Source organism: Narcine bancroftii, chromosome 1, assembly GCF_036971445.1.
Source record: "Narcine bancroftii isolate sNarBan1 chromosome 1, sNarBan1.hap1, whole genome shotgun sequence".
Classification (NCBI taxonomy): Eukaryota; Metazoa; Chordata; class Chondrichthyes; order Torpediniformes; family Narcinidae; genus Narcine; species Narcine bancroftii.
The window spans coordinates 78,952,941-78,972,525 of NC_091469.1; the positions used below are offsets into that span (position 1 = coordinate 78,952,941).

Consider the following 19,585-nt stretch of genomic DNA (forward strand, 5'->3'; position numbering starts at 1 on the left):
GATGCCTCCACAAGGTCATGAATGAATACTATAGTAAATAAAATACAATAGTTATAAAAGATCCAAAATTCTTTTATTACAATAAAAGAAACGTCTTCAGGAGAAATGGAAATTCCTAGCAATTTAAAATCCAGTATTGGTGGGAAAGAATTTTGATGCTTCATATTCGTAGCAAAATTAGTTATCATTTGGAATATTGTGTTAATAATTGAAAACTAGTATAACATTTAAAATGGCAGAATTTATTAAGGTTGTTTATGTGCTGAAAATTTAATAGAAGAAAGTAACAAAAATAGATTGGGAACTGGAGCTTGTAGATAAAAATGACTTTGACAAGTGGGAGTCTTCTAAAAGTTAGAGATTTTAGGTCCAATGAGGATGAAAGGCAACAATGGCAAGATTAAGGAATCTTGGATGATTTAAGATTTGGACTCTGTATATGTGACAATAACTAAATTAACAAGTGTTGAAAACCTTTTACATGCCCTTTTGATCAGGAAAAACATGAAGCATAACATGTTTTGGCAACTGAACAATTGAGTCTTTTGAGGAAGAAAGATGATGTAGGAGAGAGTTTAAGGAATTAGGAGAATTTAAAAAAGAACATGGAATATCCTTGGCAAGGTAGGATTATGGGCAGTGCTGTTAGTATAATGGTTAGCGCAACACTGTTACAGTGCCAAATATTGGGATTGGGATTCGAATACCGTGGATTCTGGAAGGAGTTGGGTCATTTTCCCTGTTTCCACGTGGGTTTTCCCTGGGGGCTCCAGTTTCCTCCCACTGTTCGAAATGTACTGGGGATTGTAAGTTAATTTGTTCTAGAAATTGAAAAGGTTGTCTCAGGGCACAGCAGAAAATAAACTAAATAGAAACTACACATGGTTGGTGTGGCAGTTAGCACAATATCTCTACAGCAGCAGCAATCAGGACCGGACCTGGGTTCGAATCCCATGCTGTCTGTAAGGAGTTTGTATGTTCTCCCCATGTCTATGTGGGTTTTCTCTGGGTGCTCAGGTTTCCTCCCACCCTTCAAAAAAAAACATACCGAGGTGTAGGTTAATAGGGTGTAATTTGGGCGGCATGGAATCTTCAGGCCAAATTGAAGTTAAATTCTAATTTTTTTTAAAAGATGATCAGAGTATTGGTAGCTGGAATTATGTCCCAGCAAAAATGTGAGGTTCTGAGTAAAACACCTGGTAAGTCAAATGGGTAGGTCACATATAGTAAGTGATGGAGTGCTAAGGAATGTTGATGGAACAGGCGGTGCTTGGGGTGGCAGTCCATAAATCCCTATAAATTGCAACACTGGTGAAAAGGGTAGTAATGAAGACAGTACAAAAGTTGGGAATGTGAATAATTATAATGGTTGTCTCTTACAGGCAGTTGGCTGACTATTGTTGCAAACAATTCCAGTGAAAATGGCTTTCAATACTGAACTCCCTTCATCTCAAAGAAATGATGTAAAAATGCATGGACTCCTTTGGAATGCCCAGAACCAAAGCTAAGACATTCTATCCTCAAAAGTTTAATTTCTGCTTTCTCATCTCTCATACAATAATATATTTTATTGCTGCCAGCATTAATCATGGCAATTCCCTGACGACTAAATGGTCGCCAAATGATATTACTTTATATCAACCTGCATGTTTATTTTACTAGCTGAGTAGGATTTAGTGGAATAGATTATAATATTAAATTTCCTTCTCCAACCAATTTGAATTTACATTAAATTTCTTGATAAACTTAGAACATTGTTTTTTTTTCCCCTCGGGTGGCATTGGCCAATACTAGAGGACATCTGTGGAGGAAATTTTAGGGGCGATATCATAGGAAGGTGTTTTCTTAGAGAGTGGTGGATGCCTGGAATACAGTATATTGCTGGGGGTGATGGTTGAGGCTGGTACAATGGGGACATTGAAAAGACTTGTAGATAGGTACATGTATGTAAGGAAAATGGAGGGTTATGGGCTATGGGAGAGGGAACGGTTAGATCAGTGGTTCTCAACCTTTTTCTTTCCACTCACATACCACTTTAAGAATCCTTATGCCATAGGTGCTCTGTGATTAATAAGGGATTACTTAAGGTGGTATGTGAGTGGGAAGGGAGGTTGAGAATCACAGCTCTAGATCCAATTGTTACTGAAATACTTTGCTTAAGAAAAATTGTCATTGGCCCATTTCCTTTGGTATGCACATAATGAGTCAATTAGGTACAATTAAAACAGTGGTTTTCAAACTTTTTACTTTCCACCCACATACCACTTTAAGCAATCCCTTATAATCACAGAGCTCCTATGCCATAGGGAATACTTAAAGGGGTACGTGAGTGTAAAGATAAAGGTTGAGAACCACTAAGTTAGATTGTTGAGGAGTAGGCTGAAAACCCTGTACGGTACGGTACTACTGTTCTATGTTAACCTTTTATCTGTGAATTAACCGTAAATTTACGTTTAACCTAAAATTCTGGAGAAACTCAGCTGGTCAAACAGTCTCCTTTATGTAGTAAAGGTAAAAATACAAGCCCGAAAGGTCGGTTATGTATTTTTACCTTTGCTACATAAAGGACACAGTTTGACCAGCTGAGTTTCTTGTTTTTCAATCTGTTTATTGCGTTATATCAAACATATATACATATATACAAGAGGAGAGTTACATTACATTCATGTATTTACAAGTGTATAATAAAAAGAACATATTAGTATTTAACCAATATATATTAACCATAAATTTCTTCTCTTGTAAAACCAAAAGAAAAGAGATATTTTATAAAAGAATTTTTGTTACAAGATACCCTTTAACTTATTAAAAAAGAAGAGGGACTGGACAGTCCATTCTGAAAGTAAAGTAGAAAAACAAATGGTTTCCTGGTTAAAACCAAATTTGCCATAAGGAACTAGGAGAGAATCCAGCATAAAATTATGATTCTTAAAACTGTCGACTAAATGGTCGCCAAACTTCTTAAAATTTAAAACTGTATCAAATATCCAACTTCTAATTTTCTCCAAACTTAAACTTGATATGACAGCAGAGAGCCATTGAAGTAGAGTAGGTGGGTTAGGATCCTCCCATTTGAGTCATGGCTTTTCTGGCTAATGAAACAGGCATATGCCCAGTCTCCATTGGTATGATTCCAAAAATAGCTGTGAATAGATTTGGTTGTAATTCTAATCCTAGAACTTTAGTTAGGATTTCAAAGATACCTTTCCAGAAATTATGTAGTTTTGAACATGATCAGAACAGAGGAGTTAAAGTTGCTACCTCAACTTTTCACCAATCATAAGTAGGGTTTACATTGGGAAAAATACAGACCTACTTATCTTTAGACATATGTGCCTGATATACCACCTTGAACTGAATCAAGGAATGACGGGCACAAATTGATGAAGTATTTACTAGTCAAAAAATATGATCCCATTGATCATCCGGAAGCAATTCTTGAAATTCCAGTTCCCAACAACCTTTAATTTTATTGTTGGATATCAGTCACAAGTTAAGTAACCAACTATATATTGTAGCTATTAACCCTTTTGAAGTGGATACACCTGAAAAAGGTTGTCTATCATATTAAGCAGGTAAGCAGAAGGATAGTGTCACATTAGTGGACCGAAATGTGAAGTTAATAACACTAATAATGCAGGTTTTACCAGTTAAACATCTCCGTGTCTTTATTCTCCAGTTTTCATTGTTTCTCCAGTTTTCATTGTTCCTCCATTTCGCGCTCTTCTCTCTCTCTCTCTCTCATACCATGTGACTTCCAGTCAGGTGAATACATCTCATGCATATTCATTATCATGACATCCCTCCTTTTACCAGAAATAAACTTTACACCTTAATGTTGAAATGTAAACACCGTCACCTTATCAATATCCCTCGGAACCAACAATGTCTAACAAACAAACAAGTTCAAACTCCTTCTACACACAATGTAACATGAACATGTTGTAACTAACTGTAATACAATAACTCAACTAAACAAAATGTACTTCATACAGCACTCATAAACGCACTTTATGATATATGATCAAATCACTGTCCCAATGTTCTTTTATCATTCCAACTGTCACAAACTTTCCCTTTTGTGATAATGCAGGCACAATTAGAAGTACGGCACAAAGTCTTCGTATCGTTTAGGCAGTTTCCTGTGTCGTTTCGGCCTTCCTGCAATACTATCGTCGCTACTCGGTTGTTCACTCTCAGCGTCGGAAACACTGCTCACCACGGCCTCAGGTGCTTCTGGCACTCTAGTCACTTCATCAGGAATGCTGGTAACCGCCTCGGGAACATCATCTGGTCTCTCAGGTTGAGCATCTCGTATTGGACTTTCAACCACCTCGCTCGATGTCTCTCTGGATTGGTACCTTTTTACACCTGACACATTTCTTTTGTACAGGACTCCAGCCGGAGACTTGACTGTTATCATACTGCCACTTCTGGATACGACAGTGTAGGGTTAATGGTAATAAGGTGTGTCTAGCTTACCACCATTCTCATGCCTCACCAGAACATTATCTCCAGGCATGATGTCTGAGTACCTGGCTCCACTTCTCGAATCTGTGTACAGCTTTGCTGCTCCTTTCTTTTCAGCATCGTGGTCCCTCATCTCCTGGTCGTCCCAGATTTCCTTTATTTCATGCATTTTTGTGCGGATTTTTCTCCCAAAAAATGCTTCTGCAGGACTTTTTCCTGTGGTTACATGAGGCGTTGCCCGATAGACAGCCACATAAGATAGCAATGCTTCTCGCCAATTTTGTCCTTCTGCGTGAGCGATCCGTAATCGTTTTTCAATGGACTGATTTTGTCTCTCTACTTCCCTGTTGGCTTGCGGCCATTTCGGAGTTACTTTATGATGGTGGATACCTGTGGTCCTCATGTATTCAGCAAATGTCTCTGAAATGAATTGTGGACCATTGTCAGAGTATAACATAACAGGCAATCCATATCTTGCGAAGATCTCTGCTAATGCTTGTATTGTTTTTTTCAGTGGTCGTGGACCTCATCACAGTGCACTCATAGCATCTGCTGTAGTAATCTATCACTACCATGATTGATTCACCAGTCGGTAAAGGTCCAAGAAAATCAACAGCTACGTCGATCCACGGTCCTGTCGGGAGTTGTGTACTCTGGATCGGCTCTGGAGGATTACTCCTACTTGTGATTTGACATCCATGGCAAGTTTTGACGAATTTCTCTGCGTCTTTATCACAACCTGGCCACCATACTTTACTCCTGAGGTTTTGCTTGGTACCAACAATACCTAGGTGTCCTTCATGAGCTAAGGATATGATCTTCGGTCTCAACCTCTGTGGTATCACCAATCTACAACCTCTCAATACACACTGTCTGATGCAACAAAGTTCATCTCTAATGGGAATGTAAGCCTTGTGAGTACATTTGTCCCATTGTCCACTCTGGATACATTCTCTCACTTCCATGAGTTCTGGGTCATGTTCGGACTCTCTCTCGACTTCCTTCATGGTCACAGCTTTCGGTGTCGACTGAATAGCTACGAAGCGTACAAAGCTCTCTGCTTCTGTTTGCTTTCCCAGCAATGTGAACTACTTTATATTTGTAGGGTTGGAGTCAGAGTACCCATCGCTCTATTCTGGCACACGGTTTGGATCTAGCGGCATAGATCACCTCTAATGGCTTATGATCTGTGATGAGTTCAAATTCAATGCCATACAAATATGCATGGAACCTCTCACAGGCCCATACAAGTCCGAGTGCTTCTTTCTCTGTCTGAGAATATCTTCTTTCCACATCTGACAACGATCTGCTGGCGTAGGCAATAATTCTTGGTTCTACATCATGCATCTGGACCAACACGGCTCCTAAACCAACGGGACTAGCATCCGCTATGACTTTGGTTGGTGCAGCCGGATCATAATATCCAAGAGTATCAGCATCTGTCAGACTTTGTTTCAGCGTTGTGAACGCTTTCTTCTGCTCCGATCCAAAATGAAATGGTACACCTTTCCTGGTTAGTTTCCTTAGTGGTTCTGCCACTGAGGCAAAGTTAGGGATGAACTTTGCGCAATAATTGACCAATCCCAGGAAACTCCTCACCTCCGTTTCGTTCTGGGGTCCACGTGCATCTGCAATAGCCTTCACCTTGGCCTCTGCTGGGTTTAGTCCTTCCCGTGTAAGTCTGTGTCCCATGAAGTCCATTTCTGACACACCGAACTGGCAATTGTTTCCATTCACGGTAAGGCCTGCCTCCTGTAGTCTAGATAGTACACGCCTCAACCGTCTGTCATGCTCTTCCTTTGTAGGTGCATGGACTATGATGTCGTCAGAAATGTTGGCAACTCCAGGAATGCCTTGAATCACTCGATGGATTTCATACTGGTAGATCTCAGAAGCTGCATTAATGCCGAATGATAGTCTCTTGTATCGGTACAATCCACAGTGAGTCACAAATGTTGTTACGTCTCGGGATTCTGGGTCCAGCTCTAATTGATGATAGCCCCATTTTAAATCAATTTTTGAGAATATCTTACTGGTAGTTAACTCCTGAAGTATTTCCTCCACTGTTGGTATACGGTGTCATTCTCGAATTATAGCTTCATTGGCCATCCTCATATCAACACACAGTCTTATGTCACCATTTGGTTTGGGCACAATCACTACTGGGCTGACCCATTGTGTCGAATGTTCCACAGGTTCAATAATGTCTTGCGCGATCAACTCTTTAATTTTGGCTTCAACTTTCCCACGAAGTCCAAATGGAGTTCTGCGCACTGGTTGCGCCTTGGGTTTGACCGTTTTGTCTACCGCTAGCTTTAGTTGTCGACCTTTCAGCTTTCCTACTCCTTGGAAGACTGCGGGGAATTCTTGCTTCATATCCTCGTATGATGAACTGAATTGACACAAGCTGAAGTATGAAGTATTGCCAGGTCTTGCGCTGTGCGTCTACTCAGCAATGGTTCTCCCCTCTCGTCTATGACAACAAACTCTGCTTTGGTGTACTTATCACCAGCTTCAACAGTTGCAGTAAAACATCCAATGGTCTGCAATGGCTTGGTTGCTGTGTATGGATACAGTTTCTTGGAGCACTTCTTTGAGGCACAGATGAACTTTTTCCTTTTCAATTTCTCCCATAAATGTCGATCAATTACATTACTGTCACTGCCTGAGTCTACAATGACCTGAACTGTCACACCACCAAAGATCACTGGGACCTTCTCATGATGTACATCATTCAATGTAAATTGATAATATCTCTGTCCATCCTGGTTATCATCATCATCGTCACTTTCTGGGTCACTGTCTATATGGCAAATAGTGTCTTTCTTTCCAGGATACTTTCCTTTCCCCCAAGCTTTGCCTTTGGAAGCTGTGCTCTTCCCCTTCTGGTCTGCATTGGACTTGCTTTTGCACTTCTTTGCAAAGTGGTCCTTACCTCCGCACTTTCTGCAAACTTTGCCTTTTGCTGGGCAGCATGGGTCTTTTCCAAAATGACCTCTGTTTCCACATCGATAACACTCCACGTCATGTGTCAACGTATATCTTGGCTGGTTATGGCGATGCGAGAGCCTCTTAACTTGCTGGCTTGAGTTGTCCTTCAGGGTCATGGTATGAAATTGCCCCTCAACAGCCTCTAATGCAGCAGCAATGGCTAAAGCATCGGTGAGCTTCAACTCACTCCCTTTTTCCAGCAGACGTCTCCTGAGCTTGTCTGATCTGCAGTGCTGCACGACTTGATCCAATAATTGGTTGTCCAAATCAGCTGCCATGTAATTTCATCCAACAGCCAGCTGGCGCAATCTTGTCACGTACTGAGCAATTGTTTGTCCATCTTCTTGTTTCGTTCTCCGAAACAAATGGCATTGAAATGTAGCATTCGGTGTCACTACATAGTGTGCATTCAATGCATCGACCGCTTTCTGGTATTCATCCTTCCTTCCTGTATTCAAAAGTGTCTTAAAAGTTTCCCGAACTGCGGGTCCTGTGGTGAAAAGAAGTAACGCCCTCCTCTGCGCTTTTTGTTCCACCGTACCGCTATCGAGAAATAGGCCACGACTGTCGGCGTAGGCTTCAAATTCTTCCAGCCATGCCTTCCACTTCACACTTACAGTGCCTGCATCACCCGTTGTGTCAAAATGAGGAACACCTCGAAGTGTTAGAAAGTCAGCTTCTGCGCCTGCCATGAGGAAACTTTTTTCAGCCCAAAGGCACCGAATCAAAGATCAAAATTCCTATCACATTGAAGTTCCAAAATGTTGTTGTTTTAATCCTCGTCGCCAATGTCACATTTGTGGCCCGAAATGTGAAGTTAATAACACTAATAACGCAGGTTTTACCAGTTAAACATCTCCGTGTCTTTATTCTCCAGTTTTCATTGTTCCTCCATTTCCCGCTCTTCTCTCTCTCTCATACCATGTGACTTCCGGTCAGGTAAATACATCTCATGCATATTCATTATCATGACAGATAGTTTGAAAGAAAAGTACGCAGAAAGAATTTAATTTGCAAATACCTACAAAATTATGCCTAGCTCAAATTATATTTGTCTGGTAACTCATTGAAAGATAATGAATAGTCTTCTGCAAATAGTTTTCCATTTTAAAAGCACCTGATCAATCAATGATGCTTTAAAAAATAAATTAAGATGTATTTTACTAGATAAAACAAAATTATTAAACCCCAAAAATTTACAAAACTGGAATCAAATTCTTATTGTATGGTTAAGAACTGGGTTAAGATCTTGCCTATGTGATGGTGCATCACCAGCCTACTGCAGGGGGAAACCTCTGTACCTGCAGGAGTGTAAGGGGACAGGACAACACCTGGCCGGCTGTCAATTGGTCAGCCTGAAGGGATCAAGCCCCACCCGGTCGGGTGTCAATCATCCTCCGGGCTATAAGCCTGTGCCAGCCTCCCGAAGCTCACTCAGAGTTACTGCAGCTACAGCCAGCCTGGCTCTGTGGAAGTCTTTGTGGATTAAAGCCTGTTGTACAGTATAAATCTTCGTCCGCGAAGCCAAGCCAAAGACAGTCTTTACCTTGTGTGAGTGTGATTCTGGCTAACAGTGCACCACAGCCTATTAATTTTGGATAATGCAAAGTGTAGAGGAGCTCCCAGTAATGAGGCCAATGAGTACCCACTAATTGAATTCCTCTCCAAATCAGGATCATTTAGCGGTGCTGGGCCTGTACTTGTTGGAATTTAGGAGAAAGAAGGTGTGAAAGTATCATGTTTTTAGTGCTGCTTTTACAAGTCTTGCAAGGACTATGTGAATGGAAAGTTACTTGGCTAAGCAATAAAACAAAATGAGTGAACAAGCTAAGGGGCATGATAAGAAAAGGAGACATTGTGTCTTGGTGGCAGGAGGGAATAGAAAACAACCTCTTTTATGTTAAGAGTGTGGCTTTGTTGAGACATATTTCATGCTTTATATGTGCTGAATGTGCTATGGTAGTGGTGATCTGCTGTCCACCTGGACTCTCCTTTTCAGTTACTTATAGAAAGATTATGTTCAGCCTATATGCTGAGCTCACTTACTTGGGAAAATAGCTGCTGGGCTGCAGCTCTCTCTCTGTAATTGGGTTCCTCTTGATTTGCAAAATGAAAATAAAAGAAGTTTTATTTATCAGTGTTCAGAGTTTTCTTTTGGTTCGAGTTTGGAAAATGGTGTGGTATAACAAGGTGGCGGGATCATTATCAAATGTTGAAATGCATGGACAGTGCAGCACGGTTAGAGTAGCAGTTACTGCAACACTGTTACAATGCCAGCGTTTGGGTCTTGGGTTCGAATCCCATGCTGTCTGTAAGGAGTTTGTATGTTTTTGTACCTTTATGTAGCAAAGGTAAAGTTAATGTTTTAGGCTTGAGCCCTTCATCAAGGTGTTGGGGAGATGTCAGAACAAAAGGTGGGGGAGGGGGTGGTGAGGGTGGGAGATGATAGGTGGAGGAGAGGGAAAGGACTGCAGGAAGGGGAGAGGAGAGGAGGCTAGGCTAGGTGGAGAGAGAGAAAGGAAGTAGGAACTGGAATGACTAGTTAAGGGCAGGGGAGGGGGGAGAAAAAAAGACAAGCTCATTAGTGGAATGATGTGAACTCATTGTTCATGCCCTGGAGTTGGAGGGTGCCCAGATGAAAAATGAGGTATTGTTCCTCCAATCAATTTGTGGAATGCTCACATGTAACGCTTCGCCCAGCACCTCCTCTCGATCCACAACAAAAGCGACCTCCCCTTAGCCAATCATTTTTATTCTGTGTCACACTCTCAAGCTCACATGTCTGTCCATGGCCTTTCACATTACCCTACCCTGACCACCCGCAGATTGGAGGAACAACACCTCATTCTTTGTCTGGGCATCCTCCAACTCCAGGGCTTGAACATTGAGTTCACTGCATTCCATTTGCCTTTCCCACCCCCCCCCCTTGTTATTCCAGTTCTATCTTCCTTTCTCTCTCCAGCTAGCCTAGACTTGTTCCCCCCCCCACCCATTATCTCCCACCCTCACCAAACCCCCTCCCATTTCCCCCTTTTGTTCTGACATCTCTCATATTCTCCCACATCTTGATGAAGGGCTCATGCCCGAAACATTGGTGATGTATCTCTACCTTTTTGTTACATAAAGGCACTGTTTGACCAGGTGAGTTTCTCCAGCGTTGATGTGTCTTTAATCAGTTCATCAACTGGTTTATCCTCAAAAGCAAACACCTTGGCTTTAATTAGTAATTTTGTGTCAAGCTTTTTTAAATGCTTCTCGGAATAAGCACACAAACCAGCTGGACTCAACCTTTTTTTTTCCACCATGACTTCCCTGAGGACTCAGCTTAAATTTATGGGCCCCTTGGCTTGTGAAGCAGTCAAGTTTTGGTTTCTTCTGTACTTTTCTCCTATTGACTACATAACAATTTTGTTTAAAATGTGAGGTGAACTTATATATACTGTCGGACCCCCATTGAGAACCCATAAACTACAAGGTTGGAACTGATGAATTTTGTTACTCACATGAATAAAAATCATATTTATCTGCATTGGCTGCTGCCCTTGCTGGGCTGCTAAAGATAATGATCTCCACAGAATTGAAGCTTGCTTGTCTTTGGTGCTTCACGTGGAACTTTTCTTCAGCACATTTAAATTGTTTTCAGTCCTAATATTTAAAGGCCCAATTTATGACCAAGTAATTAATGGTTTGGGTTGAGATATATAAATTACACGTTGGTGGCTGTGCTTCTTCTGACTGGGAGAAGGGACGTCTCCTGGCTCTGCGCTCATCTCGGGAGCTCCGAAATCCTCCAAGCAGCAGGTGTCGCTGTCTCGCCCGTTGCTCGCCGCCTCCTCCAGCCGGAGGGGGTCGTTGTGCCGAGTGTGCGATGTTCGGTCTCGGTGCGGTTGCGAGGGCCGTGGTTCCCCCAGCGGTGAGGAAAAAGATGGAGAACGAGCGGGACCATCGCTGCTGCATGGAGGAAAAGGAAGAACCAAAGCAGCAAGAGGACGAGGAGGAGCGGCTGGAGAAAGAACACTTCTGGAAAATCATAAATGCTTTTAGATATTATAGGTAAACCTGTGAATAAAACAGCCGGCAGTCGACTGGGTGGGAGGGACATGATTCCAATTCAGGCCTGAGCTCCGGGTTAGGAGGTGATGGTCTGAGGGCCTGACTGACTTTGGTACCGGCAATCAAATTGTTTAGAAACTGAATGTACTTGGCTTTTTTTCCTTTAAAAAAAAACTGTTTAGGACTACTTAAATTCAGGGTTGGCCGACTTCCCTCATCACAAGTATGTCGAGGTCGTTGGGCACTTGGTGCCATGATTTGAAATATAATTTCCTCAACGGTTTAAACTGAAGAAGGACTCGAGCCCGGAATGTTGGTTACCTTCGTCTCCTGTGGGTGCTGCGAGACCTGCTGAGTTCCTCCAGCATCCTTGGGCTTTTATTTTGCCCCTTAATGGTTTATCTCCCCACAAGCATCTAATATATTCCTCTGCTGGGGGGTGGGGGGAAGAAAGGCAGAAAAATCTTAGGTTCCCACAAGAATTGTCGATGGAAAGAAGGAAGGAATACTCTTCAAGTTCTTGATGTCACTTCAGTATAGCCTTAATGGTGTTTGCATTATCTGCTGCCTGTGCAGTTTTAGGATAGAGCTTTATCCAATATGGAGCTAATAATAAGTGCACTTGGGATTTTTAGAATAATTAATATATCCCCTTTTTATAAAAAAAAAGTCTGACTTCAGTGCTCACCATTACGTCTTAACCAGGAGATCCAGTTTGGAACTCTTTGTATGTTATTTAGAATATTGATGTTTTTATAACTGAACTGTTTTAAAAATAAAATATATAATTTTCAATTGTTTCTTTGCTTTTTTAATGTTTCAGGGTTCTATTTTATTTTTACTTTATGGTGTTTACACAGTGTATAGGAATGGAATAGCAGCACTGAATGGATGGCCTTCAGACTGTTAACATTGATACATTCTGTGTACTCATTCACCATAAATTTTCCTAAGTTAAATGCCTCTCAATTCAAACTTGTTTCAAAAATTCTGTAACTTGTGTTCTGCATCTTTTGTCATGGAGCACTTTTTAAAAAAATGCCAATGGATGATCTCTGATACAACTAGATCTTTCAGAGCATAAAAGCAAGATGAGGTCCTGTCTTGTAGTTATTTAGGACTGATCTATGACTTAACATGCATAATTTCCCATTTTCCTTTCATTTTTTTTTATAACTAATCAATAGATCTCGTTTAGTTGACCACACATCATTTCCAGTTTGGGGAAGAAGTTTTGAGATTCTACATATGACTGCATATGGGGGGGGGGGTTTACAGAAATCCTAAGAAACTTAGGTGTAATCATTTGGCATTGCCTCAATTGCTAGATTGTTCAATCAATGGAAATAATTTTTCTTTACATACCCCATAAATTTAAATCTAGACACATAGCCATTTCGGCCCATGCTGCCCAATTTATAGCCAATTAACTTAATTAATACTCAATTAACCTGGTATGTTTTGAACTGTGGGAGGAAACTGGAACCACTGGGGAAAACCCACGTGCACACGAGGAGAATGTATAAACTCCTTACAGACAGCGCGGGATTCGAATCCTGGTCTTGATCACTGGCACTGTAAAGGCATTGCACTAACTGCTACACTAACCGTGCTGCCCAATTCTCTCTCTAATATTCCCTTAACGTGATGGAAGCAACCAAAAGATACTGCTAGATCAATGTAGAATGGTATATTTTATTGACAATGTAGAAGGTCAATAAAATACCAATAATAAAATACATGTCAATAAAATAACAAATTTAGAGGCAAGAAATCATGAAAAGACTGGGAAGTGAATTTATTTGAATAATGTGCCTCAATAGTATCCAACTTTGAAATTGATTTGTGTCATATTCATAAAGGGGATGTCTTGCATATGAGACTCTTGGTAAGTTCCCTAAATTTTTCATTCAACTTTGGAAAATAACATTAAATAACAATGGAGAATGCTATTTGGAGAACAGTCTGAAAATAAATATTTATGTCAGGAGGTAAACTAAACAATATCTAATAAGATATCCAAATGTTTTAATCCATTTAAAGTACAATTTTTTTACAGAATTGAGAAAAGAAGGAAAGACAATTAAATCAGATTCCCTTCTTGCAGCTCTGCCCTCTTTGGAGACAGTACTAGTAGGGCCGAACTGGCCTGTTCTGTGCTGTAAGTGGTTATATGGTTAAGATATATAAAATGTCCTGTTTTTGTAACATATCAGTAACATGAGAATGTATTCAAATTTATAGGTTTTAAAATTGAAAGTGCTCCCATCAAAGTATTAACTGTGAATTGGAAAAAGCTGGAAAATGAAGATTAAAATATAAAAGTAAATACTGGAAATCCTGATCAGATTAGGCACTATTATGTATGGATGAAGAAACAGCTCAGGTCAAAGTGGACTGGAATAAAGTGAAAACAGCAATTTGGGTAAATCAGAGAAATCTGAGGTGCTGCATTTGGGGAGGTGCAAGACAAGAGAATATGTAATGATGTTTTTGAGGGATGTGGAGGATCTTGAAATGTATATCCACACATCTGTAAAGATATCAGGACAGGTCAATGAGATGGGTTTTTTTAAAAAAAAAACAAGGAATGCTTTTATTTGCTGAAGAAAATAGCAAGAGCAGGGGTTCATTGCAGAATTACAGATGATACACCGCAGCTTGAATACTAATCACATCGTTCCTGATAGGATATCAGTGCTTGGAGGAAATAACAGTGGCATTTTTCACTGAGAAAATCTCTGAATGGTGGGATTTTTAGAGCACATAAGACTGAGGTGTATAAAATTAACAGGACTAAATAGTAAATGGAAAGGATGTATCCCTTCTCATAGGGTTTGGAAATAGGGGGGCGGGGGGTGTCATTGATTTGAAATAATTGATAGAGGGTTAGAGCAGGCAGAAAAATAATCATAGAATTGATAGGGTTTGAAATGTGATACCTTAATGGGTGGTTCAGGAAAGCAGTCTTATCAAACTTAAGTTCCAGGATGACCCAGTTAGCTGCATCTTGAAGTATAAATTTTCCATGATGTGTATGTGGATCAATAACCTTATAAAGCTTTGTAAAATTAAATACAAAAAAATATCAGAGATCGAGAGAAGATGAGGCGAAGAGGTCTGTGTTAGGTGAGATTAAATAGCAAAAGACACCTGGTACAAAGTCGTAATTTCTCACGCTTTTGCAAACAAAAGAATACAAGGAACTGCAATATTGAAAGAAGTGATGCAAGATATTACTTAAGGCCTGTACGTTAGCCTACTTGGAGTGAGACAGGAAAGGTTTGGTTGATAAATTGCATTGGTCAAGCATTCACATTACTTTCCTATAATCGTGACTACTCTCCAAATGTTTTAATCCATTTAAAGTGATAGGCATGAATGACTGAAAATGTAACAATTGGAGTCTAGAGTGAAGGCATAACATGATTCATGCATTAAGGTGCATTAAGGAATGATTGGAACACTTGACCTGGATTAACAGCAGAGTGCTGATATTTCATGGTTAAATCAACTGTCTGACCTGCATTTTGATTATGAATTGAATATACATGGGAGATATGGCATGGCTTAAGTTGAAAGGTAGGCTTGGTAAGATCACTGGAGTGTTTGGAATTCTTTTGAGTTTTGTAACACTTTTTTTCCCCATCCATCTGTGAATGGAGAATATGGCCAATTTTTCATTGCTGCTGTGAATTTAATTTTCAGCAGTTGAACCTGATCTGATGCCTTCTGTAACTTGTGTTTTAAGATTATAAGATTTTGTGTGGAAATGTTTTGTGTTGCTCTTATATATTCAAAGTGATACAAGTTGTGGCTGAAAATGGAAATGTTAAGGAAACTGTAGTTCATTATGCATTTGTTCCAAGAATATTGCCAAAACCTAGTTTGATGTTTTTAACATTCATTCGATCTTCATGTTGTATCATACTTATGTTGCTTATGTTATAATGCATATTTCAATTAAAATGATTTATTTATTTTCTTTCAAAATGCCTTTAGCATGTAATAAGATGATATTGTGATTATTCATTTTGTGGCAGAAAGACACAGGTTACCATTATCATCTCTGCTTTATTTTCAATATTGTCCCTTTCCCAAATTTCTTTGGTATTTATTTTTAAGTATGCATTCAGTATTTGAAATGTTTCAATTAAGTAAACTCTCATCTCCAATTAAACGATGATACTGAATCTTAAACTTCAATAAAATGATGTTTCTTTATATCATCTTAGATATGTTTGCTCTTTTGTTTTATTCAAGAAAATAACTTTTTAAGTTGAATACTGTTTTCAAAGCCATCTTCTTTTGCTTTGAACCTGAAATCTCATCAGCATTATCTCAATAATGTTTCCATAGTAAATCTGAAATTATGAATTATATTAGCCAAACTACTTATTCAAGAACCATTATTCATGATAGCCAGTATATTGATGTGTTTAAATGGTGAATGCTCAGTATAGTTAATTACTGAATTGCAATCATTGCTGATACACTTCCGTATTATTATGGTAGTTTCTATTGCATTGATAGGTTCATTTTCAGTCGCTGTGTAACTTTTGCATAATTGTTCACTTTTTGTAATTATAGTCATAGAGCACAAAAATAGGCTGTTGGCCCACCAAGTCAGTGCCAATTGTCAAGAACTACTTTACACTAATCTCATTTTATTCTGCCTACATTCCCTTTGCATCCTCCCCTCCACCCCTACCAATCCCCCAACCAAATTTCCACCCAACAGGCCAATTTACAGCAACCAATGAACCTTACATTCCTTTGGTTTTATGTGCATACTCTCATCAAAATTTATCTCCCATATTTTTGTTCAGCAAAAGGCACATGCTTTTTGTTTTTACGATGGAAATGTGCAAGGGAGACTGTAACTTCTAGAAATAGCATGTGGCTGAATTCCAGAAATAAATTTACTCTTCATTGTAAATATTATGAAATATAATTTCATTTGGCTAAGGATTCAGATTTCATTTCATTATTATCGGTAATATTTCTGTAGCAGAATTTTAGAAAAACGTGAATACATTGAATAGGTGGTTGACATTTTTTCCATCAAAGTTTAAGTTCAAAGGATTCTGTTTGAATTTGAAAATGAGTTAAGCTAAACTTGTATAAAATATTAAGTGTGACAGAGTTTTGGGTACTTTGGAAATAGCTGAAGGAGTTAGGAAGAATGTGAATGTGAGAAAAAGGTTTCAGTTACAAAAGAAGTTGGAGTTTTTTGGAGCAAGGAAGGCTCAAGATTTAGGAGAAGGGCTTCTATTACAAATGGGATTGGATTAAATGGTTTGGAAGAAATCAAATTCAGGGCGATGAGCAAATTTTTATTTTTTGTTTTTGATGGGTTTTTATACAGAAAAGTTATTTGACCTTGTGGTTGACGATGTATTTGTTTCAGTGCCTTACCTCAATGATACATCTTGAAGTTGTTTGTTGCCATAGGACGTGTGAGAAGATTCTATGTTTTAACATTTACTCTGGTATTTCTCAAAATTTTAATATGTTGTTTGAAGATTTCATTTAATTTAAGTTACCCTGGTTACAATAGTTACTAGCATCTTCTACCGTCTGTGCACAAATGTGATTGTTATTAATCTGAACAATTATCTGTATATTCTTAAACCAAAATACATAATTGGCTATGTAAAATATATAGCCAACGTAACTTTGCAATTGAAAATCATGCAAATTTTCCACTAATTTATCATGAAGTTTTTGGGGTTGGTACTGGTGGTTCTATTATTAGTTATCAATTCTATTATCAAAGAGAAAAATCCAAATTACAGCAATTATATGATATAAATATTTTGCCTTGTATACTCCACAGTGACCTAGATCTATATTATTACTTTATCAAATTTAGTAAATACCTGTACCTGCAATTTTTTGGTCCCTTTGTCCAATAGTTGTCTAGATTTTCTGCAGTTTCCACTACCTACAATGTGATCCCACCACAGAACATCTTCTATTCCAGATCATTTGAGATGTCCTTGTTCTTCAAAATATGTGGCTTCCACTGCACAGCCATCAACTTAGCCATTACCCGCACTTCCTCTATTTTTCACACGTCTGCCCTTCCCACCTCTGCCTCTAGACGCAACAAAGACAGAATTCACCTCGCCCTCACCAATTATCTCAATAGCCTTCGCATCCAACGTATTATCCTTTGCAATTTCCACCACCTACAACTTGATGCCACCATCAGACACCTTCCCCTTGGCTTTCCATATGGACCATTCCCTCCATGACTTCCTCGTCACTCACCTGTTCCCACTAATCACTCCCTTGGTACCTACCCCTGTGACAACAGGAAATGCTACACTTGCACCAAAACCTCTCTCATTATCATTCGGGGCTCCAAACAGTCCTCCCAAATGAAGCAACACTTGACTTGTGAATCTGTGGGGGGCATCTACTGTATCCAATGCCCTGGTTGTGGCCTCCTCTATGTAGAAGATGCTGGATGCACACTGGGAGATCATTTAATTGAGCACCTTCGCTCTACCTGCTACAATAGTGGGGACCTTCCAATGGCCATCTATTTTAATTCCATGCCTCATTGCCACACCAACATGGGTGTCTATGGCCTTGTGCACTGGCAAAGCTAGGCCACTCACAAATATTCTGTCAGGGCGGTCTCCAACCAGATAGGATTTAACATCAACCTCCAGTTTCTGTTAGTCCTTCTCCTCCTCCCCCCTCTCTCATTGGTTATTTACCTTTGTTTCCTATGGATGCTGCATTACCTTCTGAGTTTCTGCTACACTTTTGTATACTAAAGTACAATCACAGCATCTGCATGCTTTCATCTTTAACACTTTCTGTCTACTCTGTTTATACCCTTCAGAATTTAAATACCTCTGTTAGATCTCCTTGCTTCTTCTGTTTCAAGGAAAACAATTTCAACCTATCCAATCTGTCCTGTCCTCTGCATATTCTCCATAGCAGGTGTTTCTTTCTTAAAATGTACTGCCTATACTGTAACCTTTGCTTCAGTTGTAACTAAGGCATTGTTTTATAGAGTTTACCATAGCTTTCTTGATGTGCTCTAGGCCTCTATTAGAAAATAAAGATCTTTGTATGCTTATTTTAATCAATTTCTCCGCACTTTTAACAAATATGCACATATATTCATAGAGCTCTCTGTTCGTGTACCTATTTTGGATTTGTGCCCACTTGCTTCTTTGTTTTATTCTTTAGACAAAAATGTGAGATTTCATATTTTTCAGTAATACTTTCAGAACCTATTTCCCTACAGGGTGGCACGGGTGGAGTAGCAGTTTAGCGCAATGCCTTCACAGCACCAGCAATTGAGACTTGGGTTTGAATCCCACGCTGTCTGTAAGGAGTTTGTACATTCTTACCAAGTCTGTGCGAGTTTTCCCCAGGGCTCCGGTTTCCTCCCACCACTCAAATCGAACTGGGTGGCACACACCTGTGTGCCAAAATGGCTTGTTACTGTGCTGTATGTCTAAATTTAAAAATATCTTTCAAAGTTGATGGCTGAAACCAGTCATTAATTCTGACAGCCAATGACATATTTGGAATTCATGATGAAATCTAGTGTAGACTAATTAATGCTTCATTTGCATTTTTAAAAAATTGCTTAATTTCTTGAACCACTTTTATGTCAAATATAGAATTTATAGCATTTTATGTTTTCAATTTTGTTAAAATTTAATTGTTAAAAGTGCAAACTAAAGATGTAGGATATAAGACTTTCATATGTAAGTTCATTGATTTTGCCTGAGAAAATGTGTTCAAAGTTCTTTCAGCTTTTTTTAATTCAATTTCACTTTACAGGATATATGCTCATGAGAGGGTAACTCGTTCTGAAAAGCAATTCCAATCACTTCCAGTAGCTCATCGGAAGTTGCTCCCTAATTTTCTTCCTCATGTGAAAAAATTAAGAGAATGTATTGAACATAATTATGAAATCCTAAAAGAAATTATAAACAACTGCAATCATATGTTTGAAAATAAGGAATATGGATTTATTGACATGGAGGTAAGAGAAACGTGTAACTTTTTGAAAAAAATCATTCCATGTTTGCTCCAA

The 19,585-nt window shown here is 39.2% G+C and overlaps 2 protein-coding genes across 8 annotated transcripts in view; both read left to right on the forward strand.

Annotated features, from left to right (window-relative positions):
* The window catches only part of LOC138760302 (nicotinamide riboside kinase 1-like), an 87,436-nt gene extending 68,031 nt beyond the window's left edge, over window positions 1-19,405 (forward strand). Inside the window, exon 9 of one of the 2 annotated variants that reach the window (XM_069930726.1) lies at window positions 19,330-19,405. In XM_069930726.1, coding sequence (XP_069786827.1) covers window positions 19,330-19,352 — 23 coding nt within the window. In that variant the 3' untranslated portion in view covers window positions 19,353-19,405. Of the gene's footprint in view, window positions 1-1,382; window positions 9,596-19,329 lie in introns of those variants that run through there. The other variant, XM_069930717.1, reaches the window with a different exon arrangement.
* The window catches only part of carnmt1 (carnosine N-methyltransferase 1), a 52,335-nt gene continuing 39,072 nt past the window's right edge, over window positions 6,323-19,585 (forward strand). Inside the window, exons 1-2 of one of the 6 annotated variants that reach the window (XM_069930691.1) lie at window positions 6,323-6,411; window positions 19,330-19,534. In XM_069930691.1, coding sequence (XP_069786792.1) covers window positions 6,374-6,411; window positions 19,330-19,534 — 243 coding nt within the window. In that variant the 5' untranslated portion in view covers window positions 6,323-6,373. Of the gene's footprint in view, window positions 6,412-10,420; window positions 11,515-19,329; window positions 19,535-19,585 lie in introns of those variants that run through there. The other 5 variants (XM_069930665.1, XM_069930683.1, XR_011355525.1 and 2 more) reach the window with 5 other exon arrangements.